The sequence below is a fragment of the Felis catus genome, chromosome B2 (assembly GCF_018350175.1).
Source record: "Felis catus isolate Fca126 chromosome B2, F.catus_Fca126_mat1.0, whole genome shotgun sequence".
Lineage (NCBI taxonomy): Eukaryota > Metazoa > Chordata > Mammalia > Carnivora > Felidae > Felis > Felis catus.
Window position 1 is genome coordinate 54,468,338 of NC_058372.1, and position 15,601 is coordinate 54,483,938.

A 15,601-nucleotide genomic window follows, 5' to 3' on the forward strand; every position below is an offset into this window, starting at 1 on the left:
TGTTGTCAGTTTTTGTTTTTTTGTTTGTTTGTTTTTACAAAATTGGGCTCATATGACATACGTGGTTTTATGTATTCTGCTGTGAGTAGTATCTTGAGCATTTTCCCGAGTCAATATTCTTCAAAAACATGTATTTTGAATGGTTGTGTAATGTCCCATGACACAACTATATCATTGCTCATTTATTCCTTTTTCTGGGTTTTCACTCTTCTAATGATGTAATGAAGTTACTTGGACACAAATTTTTGTGTCCATTTCTGCATAGATTCATATAATTGAAATTATTTGGTCAAACTGTATGAATTCTTTTCGGGCTCATAATACACATTACTATATTGTACTCCAGAATTTTAGCACCAAGATCGATTCCTATGTGAGCTCATTGTACTGGACTTTGTTCAGCACTGGGTATTTCCATTGTAAAATCCTTGCCAATTTGGGGAAAATTTCTTTGCTCTCAATAACAAACATTTTTTCACATTTTATTGGCTATGAGTTATTTGCTGCTGTTCTTTTTCCAGTTTTCAATTTGTGTCAGGATTTTTTCTAATTAATTTACACAAGCTCTTTGCATCTTGATGGTATTAGTTACGGTAAACTTTCCCTCTAGTTTTGATTTTTTTTAGATGCCCAATTTTACATTTTTACAGTGAAATCTTTAGATTTCTTTGTAATTTATTTACCTTTCTTTCCTATCCAGAGATCAGATGGACATTCAAATAAATGTTCTTATCGTCTGTGCTCCAGATTTTTTCAGGCAGCTCTCATGCTTTCAGATACCTTCTTTGTACCAGGTGATGTTAATTATGTTGTCTGATACAGACAGGAAAGCATTAAAGTGAGGCACTGTTGTCATAACACATAATTAGTACAGTATGCTGGTTAGCACTGTGGTGTTTGGGGACATTCTCCCTCACTTTGAACGTGGCTCTGTCATCTTTGAGATAACTTCTTTCCCTGTTCTACGGTTTCCTTATCTGTAAAATGGGTTAATAATAAGCCTATGTCACAGGGTTATGAGAATAAAATGAATTGATATGGAAATCACTTAGAATGTGTCCTGATACAAAGTCAGTGCTAGCCACATTTTGGTCCATGATAGGTATGTTCTATGGAAATCTGATACCGTTTCAATATATTTTGCATTTCTAGAAACTTGAACATTTCATTTCAAAGCGCTCTTCACCTGCAATAATTACCTTTACTAGATCTTTCCTCGGCTACTTTAGTGAGACACGCCTCCTACAGGCCACAGGTGAAGCTTATTTCCAGCTCTTGAAAACCATACAGACCTCAGTCGGAGAGCTGTTGTGGCTGACTCACCGCTTCTGTTCGACCCCTACTTCTTCCCTCTGAGTCGAATCTCTTCTAATTTCTGTAGGCTCGGAGCTATTTCTGCGTGTGTGCACTCATTCTAATTCCAGTTTTTTTCGGGGCGCTTACTATGCGCGAGGCGTGGAAGGGGAAGAAATGAAGGTACAATCTGTTTTTACTCGGCTTGACGTCCCATAGAAAAATCAAAATATGTACTATATATAGGCTAACTAACGTTCATCTTTTAGCTTCTATTTTCTCATCTGTAAAACGGGGGTAATACTCAAGGTCGCTGAAAGATTAAGGAAGAAAAGAACAGAACCTCTAGTACTGAGCAGTTCCGTAAACGCCTATTCCTCCCTTCCTCCGCTAGCTCCACAGTCCAGCCTGTGGATTAAAGCGCCACACTCTTGGGAGTCTGGGAATTCTGCCGATAGCCTTCCAGTTCCCCAACTGCAATCGTCAAAAAGCTACCGACTGCACATACAGGCCGTGCAGCTTTTAATTTGGAGACACAAACAGTCCTAAACAACTTTAAGCGGACAACGTGGATTACACCCTCAGGAACCGAGGGGCGCCACATTGAGCATGCGCAGGGCGCGCGCTGGGTGGGCGGGAGGTTCGAAGGGCGGGCTTTGTGGTCCAGTCACTTCCGTTTCCGGCCCTATATGAACTCTCCCGCCATCTGACAAAAGCGCCTATCGGCGTTTCTGCGTATCGTGTTTGGTGTGGTTGCAGGTAAGAGGATCTCCTGTGGTTTTACCACGGACATTAGTTTTGGTGTTAAGGCTTGCAGGTCGAGAAAGAAGGGAGAGCACTTTGCGAGCCGTGGGAACAGAAGAATGACATCCTGGGGTGGGTGTATTGAGTATTGGTTGGTTGAGGCAGAGACGCAGGTGTCAGCGAGCTGAGTACAGAACAGCTTCGTCGGAGGAGTGCTCAGGTAGGATTGAGGGGCTTAGTTTTTATAGGAGTTTGAGGATGTTTCCTAAAAGGGGTTCGGAAGGACTGGACTAGAAAGACGTGTTCTATTTTCCGGGGTCATAATATAGGAAGTGATGAATTGGACCCGGACCATTAAGTCTCTTCTCTGGAAAGCCAGAATCTACCGCGCTTTCTTCCGAATTTACGATTGCAACGGGTTTAAAATCTCATCTTAACTCTTGGGACTGTAGAGATCTAAGGACGGTGGTACACAGACCTATAGTGAACTGGCAATATCGCTTGACTTTGACTTTGATGTTGCTGGAAGTTATGACCACCACCTGCGTTTCGCCGTGCACACCCCCCCTTCCCTACAGAATTGTTACAGGTGTGTTGTAGAAAATCTGGAAAATCCAGAAAGACGTATTGCCTTGGGATGACCACTTTAACATTTTATGCATGCCCTTCAGTTTTTTGCTGTGTATGTGGAGTTGTTTTTTGCACTTGTTGTTTGTTGTTTTCAACTCCATTTGCCATCCTTTTAACCCTTTTATGTTTCCTTCCAAGATAATGAGATGCAGTTTTCTGGAGGAAATCGGAGAAGACTGAGGTTGGGAGGTGACCAAAGGAATGCTTGCTATCCTCATAGCCTTCAGTTTTACTTGGAGCCACCTTCTGAAAACATATCTTTGATTGAGTTTGAAAGCTTGGCTATTGATAGAGTTAAATGTGAGTGATACTTGAATTAGAATTTATATATTCTTGAGAACTTCACTTATACTTTGTGGAAATGAATGAGGGTAATTTCCTTCATTCAGTTCATTCTCGAAATATTTATTGAGGGTTTGCTATTTACTGTTCAGTGTATATTTATTGAGTGCCACTATATTCTGGGGTGGGGATTTCCAGATGAATAATGTAATTCTCATATTTGTTGAAGCTGTATTCTAGTACGCACATAAAGGCATCCAAAATAATAATCATAATTTAGTATTGTAAGTGCCTTACTAGAGGTAAATAGTAATGCTCTTATTTTTTTATTAAAAAAATTTTTTTATACATTTATTTTTGATAGACACGGAGCACAAGTGGGGGAGGGGCAGAGAGAAGGAGACCCAGAATCCGAAGCGGGCTTCACGCTCCAAGCTGTCAGCACAGAGCTGGACGCGGGGCTTGAACTCACAAACCATGAAATCATGACCTGAGCCAAAGGTGGATGCTTAACCGACTGAGCCACCCAGGCGCCCCAAATAGTAATGCTCTTAAAACGGAAGCAGGGGTGGGGCGCCTGGGTGGCGCAGTCGGTTAAGCGGCCGACTTCAGCCAGACTTCAGCCAGGTCACGATCTCGCGGTCCGGGAGTTCGAGCCCCGCGTCCGGCTCTGGGCTGATGGCTCAGAGCCTGGAGCCTGTTTCCGATTCTGTGTCTCCCTCTCTCTCTGCCCCTCCCCCGTTCATGCTCTGTCTCTCTCTGTCCCAAAAATAAATAAACGTTGAAAAAAAAAATTAAAAAAAAAAAACAGAAGCAGGGGTGACTTAGTTTGATTAAGTAAGTCTTCTTAGAGAAGTTGAAGTGTAATCTGGACCTTGAAGGATGAGTAGAAATTTCTGAAAAGAGAAGTAGTTAAAGGTTTTTTCAGTCCAAGATAACAAACTGTACTAAGGCTGGGAGGCAAAAGAGAGAATGTTCTATCTGAGGGAACAGTGACAAGTTCAGAGCAAACGGAGAAGAATGGATAACCAAGGGCATTTTTTTGCAAGCTAACAGTGTAATATCAGGGTGTGGGCAGGATGTGGCCTACTTATCCTCTGTGTGCTAGTGGAAGAAAGAAATAAGCTAGGCATGAATTGAAACAGAAATAAAAGCAGTGTTTTCTGAGTTTATGTTCCAGGATATCCCTGTGGGAAAATCAGAAGGTAAGGTGAGAAACTGTTCATCATTTTTAGAAGAGCAGAGTGACAACTGCTAATACACAGAGGGGGCACTTAGTGCCTGTTGACTGAAAGAGTGAAGACAAGGGAGAAAAGGGTTTTAGGAACCTTAGCAGTGTCAGATGCTTCATGGAGATTAAGAGGATGATTGAAGAGTGTCCCTTGGATTTGGCACTTAAGGGGTGAGCTAGTAAGTGCCTGAACTAAGGCAGTGACAAGTGGCAGTGTGTAGGCAGGGAGAGATTTAAGGGATACTGAGGAGGTATTCCTGACAGGATTTGGGAGTTGTTTGGATGTGAGGAGTGAGGGGGCCAGTGGGGGTGGCTGAAATTCCAGTCTGGATGGTCTGGTTAGAAACTGTGCTAGTGGAGGGGTGCCTGAGTGGCTCAGTTGGTTAAGCATCCAGCTTTGGCTCGGGTCATGATGTCATGGTTCATGAGTTCAAGCTCCACATCAGGCTTTGTGCTGACAGCTCAGAGCCTAGAGCCTGCTTCGGATTCTGTGTCTCCCTCTCTCTCTGCCCCTTCCCTGCTTACGTTCTGTCTCTCCCTCTCTCAAAAATAAATAAAAATTAAAAAAAAAACTATGCTAGTTGAGATGGGGATGATAGGGACTGAGGGGAAGATGATGAGTTTAGTTTGAGATACTGTAATAAGGAGGTACCTGTGGGACATGGATTTATGTTCAGGATTCATTTTTAGTTTTTCATCCTTGAATTATAAAAATGCTTTTTATATCAATGGAAGTAGAATTAATCTGAGAAAGAATTGACAAGGAACCTTTGAACAATATGCATCTAATCAGGACAGTTCACTTGCATCATTGGAGGGCTATGCTTCTTCACTGTTGTGTCTTCTCCTCTACTTCATCAGGAAAGGAAGGGCTGTTTTTTCTGATGATTCTATGCTGAGTAAATGAAACAAACAGTATCACAGAAGGGATGCAAACAAGGGTACTCAATTTTTTTTTTCATACCAGCACACTTGCATGTCCTCGACAATGGTGGCTCAGTACAACAATGATTATTCCCCACCCTTCACTCTCTGAGAATCCTGGTATTAACTTGTGTTATGGGACATGGATATTTTCTGCACATGGATGGAAATTATCTTCTTATAAATTTATATAATTTATATAATGTACTTGCAGAAAATAAAACTATTACAACTTGTTATCTTTTATTTATTTTTTCAAGTTTGTTTACTTTGAGAGAAGAGAACACAAGCAGGGGAGGAACAGAGAGAGAAGGAGAGAGAAAATCCCAAGCAAGCTCCTCCCTGTCAGTGCAGAGCCCTGATGCAGGGCTAGAGCTCCTGAACCGTGAGATCATGACCTGAGCTGGAATTAAGAGTTGGATGCTTAACTGACTGAGCCACCCAGGTGCCCCTATAACTTATCTTTTAAAAACAAGTAATTATGGAATTGTTCATAGGCTTTGTCTTGGGATTTAGTTTTTAAAAACTATCTTGGGGCGCCTGGATAGCTCAGTCACTTGAGCATCCGACTCTTGATTTCACCTCAAGTCATGATCCCATGATCGTGGGATTAAGCCCTGCGTTGGGCTCTGTGCTGAGCGCAGAGCCTGTTTAAGATTCTCTCTCCCTGTCCCTCTCCTTGTCCCTCCCCCCTTCCCTTTCCCTCTCTGTCCCTCTTCTCTGCTTGTGTGCGTGCTGTCTTCTAAAAAAAATTATCTTGCATTCATGCATTTTTCTTTCTTCTGTTTTTAAAAAATTTCTAGTGCTAAAAACAGTCGAAAATCTTGGTGTGAGCCATGTGAAAGGAACCGAGCAATACCAGAGTAAATTGGAGGCTGAGATAAGAAGGCTCAAGTTTTCCTTCAGAGTAAGTAAAAGTGGGAGAGAAATGTTTTTCAGTTTGTATATATTTATATACTGAGTCTTGGTTGTGGAAAATATCTTGTATTAGGCACAGGGCTTTTAGAAAGACTAAAATAGCATGGACTGTGCCTGAAGGTATATCTGCAGTCCACTAGGAATGATTGCCATATATAGTCAGACGATTATAATACAGCAGGGTTTCTCCGCCACGGAACTACTGACATTTGGGCCTGATAATTTCTTGGTGTAGGGACTGTCCTGTGCATTGTAGGGTGCTCAGTAGCATCTCTGGCTTCTACCTGGTATGTATCTCCAGACATTACCAGATGTACCCTGTGCACCACAGGATGAGTACTGTTTCTAGATATGTGTTCTAGGAACTCCAAGAGCACATAGGATTACCCAGCCCAGCTTGGGGAGGTTTGGGAAGGTGTTAAAGTTCCAGGTAGTGCTGGAACTGAAACTCGATAGATGTGATCAGATTTTTATTTTGGGAAGATAGCAGGTGGAGAGGGCCATGTCTGTGGGAGGAAAACCAAGTAGCTTGGACATAATGAGAGTGATTCGAATTGGAGAAAAGGATGAGAGTGATTTGAATTGGAGAAGAGGACTAGTATAATGATATTATGAAGGTAGAATCAAAAGATTTTGGTGACATTACAGGGAGAAGGGAAAAGAGAGTTATGAATGACACCTTAGGTTTCTGGTTAGGACAACTATGGATGGTGGTAGTATTTTGAGAGGTAACATATAGGAGGAGAAGCAAGTCTTAGAAGGAACATGTTGAGTTCTAGACAAGAATTTGAGGTTCTAGTGGAAATGTGTAGTAGATAATTGGATATGCATATAGCTTGGACTTAAGGCTGGAGTTGGGAGTATGGATTTACGAAGAAGGTTGGAATCATCAAGAGGAGGGAAATATTTGAGTGAGAAGACGATGGAGGACAAGATGTGAATAATACCAGTACTGAAGGTGAAGTAGAATTGGGGGAGTCTGGGAAGGAGATTGAGAAGGAGCTGCCTGAGAGGTGGGAGATCAGCAGGGATAATAGTGGCATGGTAGCCAAGGAAATTTGGAGTTTCCATAATGATGATTATGATGTAAATACTGATCCCATAGGAATAATAACAGCAAGCATTCGTATTATGCTTAGTGTATCCCAGAGTTTGCCCTAAGCACATTACATATATTAATCCATGTAATATAGTTAATAGTCTTATGAAGCAGGTACAATTGTCATCCCTATTTTATAGATAAAGGTACAGAGTTATTGATAGGCTGAGTAACTGGCCCAGGCTTATGAGATGGTAAATGGTGGGGCCAAGATTAGAACTGGACATTTTGTCTCAGGTGATACTCTTAACCACATAATTTCAGAAGCTTAGGCTCATGTAAGATGAGTTGTACGGATAGATGAGTTGTAGATAGAGGCAGAAGCCGAAATGAGGACAGTGTTTGGAGGAGAGAGGTGGGTATAGAATATGTACTCTTTTAAGATGGCTAGCTGAAAAGACAGGGGAGAAATAGGTCTGAATATAGAAGAATTTGTAGGGAAAAAGAGAGGACACATAACAGGAGACACTTGAACATGCTTATAAGCTGAGTGAAAAAATCTAGAAGAGAAAGAAGAGGATGGGAGCTTAAAGATACTTGGAGAGAGCATTTGATAAATCAAGATCCTTAGGAGCCAAGAGCAGATGGATTGCATGGTTCAGGTTTAGGGATGAGCTTATTCAGGAGGAGGGGGAGATCCTTTGTCCATAGAGATGGAAGGGAAAGTAATACAGTGGATGCACATGCTTGGAGCTGAAGAAGTTGGCCTGGTGGCCTTTATTTTCTGTAAAGTAAGTGAAGTTCTCTGTTGAGAGAGAAGATGGCGTGGTAGGGAGCTTGGGTCAAGTAATGAAGACTGAAGCAGCTTTTCTAACAGTGAGGAAAGAGATAATTATGTGTCAAATCTCTGTTCTATTGTTTAATAAGCTTTATGACTCTGGAAAAATTTCAGAACATCCCTGTGCCTCAGTTTCCTCCTTAAAACATTTTTGTTTGTTAATTTTTATATATTTTTGAGAAAGAGACAGAGTGTGAGCAGGGGAGGGGCAGAAAGAGAGAGGGAGACACAGAATCCAAAGCAGGCTCCAGGCTCTGAGCTGTCAGAGCAGAGCCTGATGCGTGGCTAAAACTCATAAACCGTGAGATCATGATCTGAGCTGAAGTTGGATGCTTAACTGACTGAGCCACCTAGGCGGTTTCCTCATATTTAAAATAGGGATATAGTAGTGCTTACCTCATGAGAGTTTTTTTTAAAGATTAAGTGAGTTAATAGATTAAACATGCTTACAACAGTGCTGTAAGTGTACCTCATAAATGCTCAAGACATGTTTGCTCTTACTGTGTTGGACTTGAATAAGAATTTCTTGGTGCTTATAAAAGTCCAGTTCAGGTTAGAGGTTGTGAATTTTTAATATTCCAAATTCTCAATAATTGTGTATTTTTTTTCCCCAGAAATTCTTAGTGTTTTGGGAATAGGACTGCAGATTTATTTAGAATCTAGGTTTGGCCAGATGGTTAAATGAAGGTTCATGCCAGAGGTGGTGGAATAGGGGAGAACCCTGGATATATGCTGGGTAAGAAAGAAAGTTAAGAGAGGAGTTGATAGGAAGAGAGTCCAAACCCAGGAGGTTTTGTTTGAGATCAGGTCAGATCTCAGTGTCACTTGTTTGCTAACGTAAGTAAAATGGTAATTACATATTATGAAATTTGTTTTTGAAACTTTTATTTTAGCATTGGCTTATATTGACTCCATTTTTCTTTATACCTCTTAACATTCTAATGTGTTTATGTTATTCATGTGTCATTATTTTTAAGGAAAATGTAGAAAATGAATATGAACGCCGAAGAAGAGATCATATTTCTCACTTTATTTTACGCCTTGCTTATTGCCAGTCGTGAGTATACGTTTAGACTCTCATAGTCAAAGCTGCTATCTTGGGTTACAAATTGGTACGTGGGAAGCTGACATGTATTGTACTGCACATAGGAAAACTCAGAATAACATCAGAAGCTGGTGATTCATGGGTTGAACACTATTGTTGCAAATTGTTTGAAGCCAGTTGTTTACTAAAAAAAATTGAAAAAAATTCTATTGTAAAACTTGCCTGTTGAAACACTTACTAGTTTTATGGGAGAGGCTCTTCATTTGGGATTTGCAATTGTGGGGGTGGGGGGATTTCGGTAAGAAAGGACTTTTTGATCCTGTTTTCTCAGAAAAAAAGCGGCACTATTTATAAGAAATAATATCTCAAACATATACTTGAATTTAGTACAGGTGTAAGCTATTTTCCCTTTGCTAGTTGGTTTCTTGTAAGTCTACAGTGCCACCCAGAGGGAGAAGGAGTTAGTTGCCTTTTTCTTTTCTTATTGTAAGTTTCTTTTCTGTTTCTTTCTGTTAAGAGTCTTATCAAATGAGAATCTTGAATTGTTTAGTATCCCACTTATCCCTGGACAGGTGATCCTATCCACGACCATCTTTGGTTCTGGAGGTTTTCTTTTGTAAAGATGAATGTGCAGTTTATGTAATTTATGCAGTCAATGAATTGCTGACAGTCTGTGAAAGTCCCTTTGAGGGGGGAACTACATCATATTTTATCTATAGTAGTATAATTATTTTGTGACAATAGTAATAACCATTATGTATTTTATGAATTTGTGTGTTGCTTTTTCGAAAATCAAGATGTAATTGTGCATATTAAATTTTGTGAAATTATTAACTATAAAGCTGTAAACAAAGCTTACTTTAAGAGTTTATCTGATCATAATCTATTCAGAGATAAAATGACCTTTAAAAATTTTGGTGTTGGGGCACCTGTGGGTGGCTCAGTCAGTTGAGCGTCTGACTTCGGCTTAGGTCATGATCTCCCTGTTTGTGAGTTCGAGCCCCGCGTCGGGCTCTGTGGTGACAGCTCAGAGCCTGGAGCCTGTTTCGGATTCTGTGTCTCCTTCTGTCTCTGACCCTCCACTGCTCATGCTCTGTCTCTCCCTCCCTGTCAAAAAGAAATGTTAAAAAAAAAAAATTTTGGTGTTGATTTGGCACTGATGAAACCACCTTAGACTGAAGGAATACCCCATTTTCTGATGTAAATGACCGTTTTGCAGTTAAATGCAATGAACTGTTTTCTTTTATATTGTTGGATAATCAGCTAGGCTCTAAGGTATTCTGTATTTAATTCTATATTCATAATACCTCTCCCAATGTTCATATCCTTGAAGATTGTGGTATGTGCTCTGTATACTGTTTATCATAATAGACGACATGTGTGCTTTTAACTTCTGTCTGTTGGCATCTTGCTCATATTTGAGTTTTATTTCATAAAAATTTCTTGATTTAATAATCCATGGACTTTTAAAATAATCAGTGGACTTTTCATTTATACTTACCGTTTCTCTGTCTTGATTTCAGTGAGGATCTTAGACGCTGGTTCATTCAACAAGAAATGGATCTCCTTCGATTTCGATTCAGTATTTTACCCAAAGACAAGATTCAAAGTTTCTTAAAGGATAGCCATTTGCATTTTGAGGCCGTGAGTATGGTTTTGTAGCCATTTTCAGTTGTTTTCACCATTCATCCCTTCCCATTCACCTTAAGTGCGAGTATTAATGTGAGGTGTTTTTTCTGTTGACATTTTCTTAAGTACTTGCCTGAAAGAATAGCTATTGGCTTTGCACAGCAACGAAACCTTGCCTTTCCGTGACTAGAAGAAAAGGGACTCCTTAGTACCGAAGTTTCACATTGAGTTGCTTTATTAAATATGTGACTTGTGAAAGCACAAGAAGGTTTAATTTATAAGAGTTCATCTTTAATCTTCTAGGCTGGAAATTTAAAGCTAATAATATACATTAAAGAGAATAGAGAGGTGGTAGTATTTACTTCTAATGATGATGTTTAATTTAGACTTTATTTGAAAAGTCAGTTGTCAGTAGAATCTCTGAATAGTTATTCTGCAGATATATTTAATTTACGTATCATAACTGTATATTAAAGAAGAAATGTCTGGGATATATTTAGCAGGTATAAGTATTGTGGGTGGAAATAGGATTTATGTCTTTTAGGTGGATCTGTGTTGTAGTGGGAAGGCTGAAAAATTCTGTTCTGGAAGACTTAGACTCAGATGGTAGTAGCCTTGGGTGAGTCTTGATTTTGATGTTAGAGTGAGTAACTTAAAGCCAAATAAAGTAGAAGTTGGAGTGAAATACATGGTCCTGTCTGAGAAGTGGAAAATGTACCTACTGTATACAGGAACACTGTTGGTTATTGAAGTTGGTGGAAAGAAATAGCATGAAGGGAAGTAAACATTTGATAGACGTTTAGTGTTTAGCATGTGCTAGGGAAGCACTTTCAAATTTCTCTCCCTTCTCATAAGAGGTCAGTGAGATTTCTAAATAACATCTATGTGGGCATAGAAGAGTGTCAAGCTCAGATCATCTGACCCAAGCCCCATGCTTTTTTCCCTTTGTTTTAACTTATATCCTTAGTGAAGTCCATTATTGCTAATTCAATTACAGTTACTTTATCCTTTCATGATAAAAATAGTGTATATTTTCCTGTGGAAATGAATAGAAGAGTGTCTTTGAGAAGATCTATTTTTTATAGATGTGTCTACGGTGTCTCCATGTATTGTCACGTGTAATTTTTTAAAGCAAAAACCATGTTTCTTTTAAAAAACTTTAAAATTTGGGGTGCTTGGCTGACTCAGGCAGTTGAGCATCCGACTCTTGGTTTTGGGTCAGGTCATGATTTCACAGTTCATGAGATTGAGCTCTGCATTGGGCTCTGTGCTGACAGTGTGGAGCCTGTTTGGGAAACTCACTCTCCCTTTCTCTCTGCGCCTCCTTTACACGTGTGCGCGCGCTCTCTCTCTCTCTCTCTCTCTCCCTCCCTCCCTCCCCCCCCCCAACCTCTCAAAATATTAAAAAAAAAAAAAACTTTAAAATTTAAGTGTAACACACACAGAAAAGTGCACAGATTGTAATTGTATAGCTCTGTGAAGTATCACAAAGTGAACATTAACAGAGTTAAGAAATAGAATGTTGCTCTCACCTGTGCACCTTATGCGTCCTCCCATTCACTATCTCCTATCTTCCACCAAAAATTAGCCACTGTCTGACTCTTATTATCATAAGTTAATTCTGACTATTTTTTGGACTTTATATAAATGGTATTATATCGTATGTCTTTCTTCGCCAGCTTTATCGAGACCTAATTGACATAAAACATTGTGTAAGTTTCAGGTGTCAGATGTGATGATTTGATACATGTATGCCTTGTGAAATGTTTTACCACAGTAAGGCTAGTTAACACATCCTTCACCTCACATAATTACCATTTTGTTGTGGTTATGGTGAGAACATGTAAAATTTACTCACATAGCAACTTTTCAGTTATATAATATAGTATTGTTAACTATATCCATCATTCTACTGGAAGTTTGCACTCTTTTTTGATTTAACTTTATTTTTTATTTTTTAAAATTTACATCCAAATTAGTATATAGTGAAGCAATGATTTCAGTAGATTCCTTAATGCTCCTTACCCATTTAGCCCATCCCCCTCCCAGAACCCCTCCAGCAACCCTCAGTTCTCCATATTTTATGAGTCTCTTCTGTTTTGTCTCCCTCCCTGTTTTTATATTATTTTTATTTCCCTTCCCTTATGTTCATCTGTTTTGTCTCTTAAAGTCCTCATATGAGTGAAGTAATATGATTTTTGTCTTTCTCTGACGAATTTCACTTAGCATAATACCCTCCAGTTCCATCCACGTAGTTGCAGTTGGCAAGATTGTATTCTTTTTGATTGCCGAGTAATACTCCACTGTATATGTGTATATATACCACATCTTCTTTATCCATTCATCCATCGATGAACATTTGGGCTCTTTCCATACTTTGGCTATTGTTGATAGTGCTGCTATAAACATTGGGGTGCATGTGTCCCTTGGATAAATGCCTAGTAGTACAATTGCTGGGTTGTAGGGTAGTTCTATTTTTAGTTTTCTGAGGAACCTCCATACTGTTTTCCAGAGTGGCTGCACCAGCTTGCAATCCTACCAACAAGGCAAAAGAGATCCTCTTTCTCCTCATCCTCACCAACATCTGTTGTTGCCTGAGGTGTTAATGTTAGCCATTCTGACAGGTGTAAGGTGATATATCATTGTGGTTTTGATTTGTATTTCCCTGATGATGAGTGATGTTGAGCATTTTTTCATGTGTCGGTTGACCATCTGGATGTCTTCTTTGGAGAAGTGTCTCTTCATGTCTTTTGCCCATTTCTTCACTGGATTATTTGTTTTTTGGGTGTTGAGTTTGATCAGTTCTTTATAGATGTTGGATAGTAACCCTTTATCTGATATGTCATTTGTAAATATCTTCTCCCATTCTTACGGTTGCCTTTTAGTTTTGCTGATTGTGTCCTTCGCTGTGCAGAAGTTTTTATTTTGATGAGGTCCCAGTAAGTTCATTTTTGCTTTTGTTTCCCTTGCCTCTGGAGATGTGTTGAGTAAGAAGTTGCCGCGGCCAAGATCAAAGAGGTTTTTGCCTGCTTTCTCCTTGAGGATTTTGATGGCTTCCTGTCTTACGTTGAGGTCTTTCATCCATTTTGAGTTTATTTTTGTGTATGGTGTAAGAAAGTGGTCCAGGTTCCTTCTGCATGTCGCTGTCCAGTTTTCCCAGCACCACTTGCTGAAGAGACTATCTTTATTCCATTGGATATTCTTTCCCGCTTTGTCAGAGATTAGTTGGCCATACGTTTGTGGGTCCATTTCTGGGTTCTCTGTTCCATTGTTCTGAGTGTTCATGTGCCAGTACCATACTGTCTTGATGATTACAGCTTTGTAGTATAGCTTGAAGTCTGAGACTGTGATGCCTCCTGCTTTGGTTTTCTTTTTCAAGATTGCTTTGGCTATTTGGGGTCTTTTCTGGTTCCATACAAATTTTAGGATTATTTGTTCTAGCTCTCTGAAGAATGCTGGTAGGGATTGACTGGGATTGCATGGGATATGTAGATTGCCTTGGGTAGTATCAACATTTTAACAATACTTGTTGCTCCTATCCAGGAGCATGGAATCTTTTTCCATTTTTTTGTGTGTTCTTCAGTTTCTTTCATAAGCTTTCTATAGTTTTCAGCGTATCGGTTTTTCACCTCTTCGGTTAGATTTATTCCTAGGTATTTTATGGTTTTTTGTGTAACCGTAAATGGGATCGATTCCTTGATTTCTCTTTCTGTTGCTTCATTGTTGGTGTATAAGAATGCATTTTTTTTTTTTTAATGACTGAATAGTTCATTGTATAATATACCACATCTTTTTATCTGTTCATCTATGGGTGAACACTGACATTGCTTTCATATCTTGGCTATTGTGAATAATGGTTTGTTTAGCACAATATTTTAAAGTTTCATCTGTGTTGTAGCCTATATCAGTATTTCATTCCTTTTTATTGTCAAATAATACTTCTCTGTTCAGCAGTTGAAGGACATTTGGGTTTCTACATTTTGGCTAATAGGAATGATGCTGTAGTGAGTATTTGTGTACAAGTTTTTTTTTTTTGTGGATGTCTTTTTTATTTTATGTATATATCTGGGAGTGGAATTACTAGGTTGTAGGGTAATAAATTCTGTGCTTAGGCTTTTGAGGAACTGACGAACTTTTTCAAAGTGGCTGCACTATTTTACATCTTAGCGGTATATGATGGTTTCACTTTCACCGTTGTCATCCACAGTTGTTTTTGAATGTAGCCATCCTAGTGGAAGTGAAATGATAACATAACACTGGTTTTGATTTGCATTTCTCTAATGACACATGATGTTGAGCATCTTTTCATGTGCTTATTGGTTATTTGTATATCCTTGGAATGCCTTTTCAAATCCTTTGTACATTTGTTTTTTTTTTTTGTACATTTTTTAATTGAGTCCTCTTTATTGTTGAGTGTTAATTCTTTACATATTCTGGATACAAGTCCATTATAAGATCTATGATTTACAAATATTTTCTCCTATTCTTAGGATTGTCATTTCATTTTGATGGTTATCTTTTGCAACACAAAAGTTATTAATTTATGCGAAGTCTCGTCTGTTTTTTTCTTTTGTACTTTTGATGTCAGATCTAAGAAGGCTTTGTCTAAAGGAAGGTCATGAAGATTTACTCCTCTGGCTTTCTCTACAAGTTTTATAATTTTAGTTTTTATATTTGGGTCTGTGGACCATTTTGAGTTAATTTTTGTATATGATATGAAGTAGGAGTCCCAACTTCATTTTTTTTGCATGTGGATATCCAGTTGTTTAGCATCATTTGTTGAAACAGCTGTTCTTTCCTCACCAAATTGTTACTCTTGACTATAAGTTGGTTTATTTCTGGACTGTTAATTTTATTTCTTGGAGCTGTATGCTTATCATTGTGGCAGTACTATTGTGGTCTTGAATGTTGAGTACTGTAGCTTTGTAGTAAGATTTCAAATTGAGAAGTAGGGGAATAAAATGAATTTTATTCTTTTTTCGAGATTATTTTAGTTATTCTGGTTCCTTGTATTTTCTTAAGCATTTT

The 15,601-nt window shown here is 38.9% G+C and overlaps 1 protein-coding gene across 3 annotated transcripts in view; it reads left to right on the forward strand.

The window, feature by feature from the left end:
* Positions 1-1,286: 1,286 nt before the first annotated feature.
* PRIM2 (DNA primase subunit 2) overlaps positions 1,287-15,601 on the forward strand; it is a 342,271-nt gene continuing 327,956 nt past the window's right edge. For 2 of the 3 annotated variants that reach the window (XM_006931825.4, XM_045057691.1), the window contains exons 1-5: positions 1,940-2,052; positions 2,806-2,967; positions 5,908-6,011; positions 8,877-8,956; positions 10,468-10,588. In XM_006931825.4, coding sequence (XP_006931887.2) covers positions 2,814-2,967; positions 5,908-6,011; positions 8,877-8,956; positions 10,468-10,588 — 459 coding nt within the window. In that variant the 5' untranslated portion in view covers positions 1,940-2,052; positions 2,806-2,813. Of the gene's footprint in view, positions 1,477-1,939; positions 2,053-2,805; positions 2,968-5,907; positions 6,012-8,876; positions 8,957-10,467; positions 10,589-15,601 lie in introns of those variants that run through there. The other variant, XM_045057690.1, reaches the window with a different exon arrangement.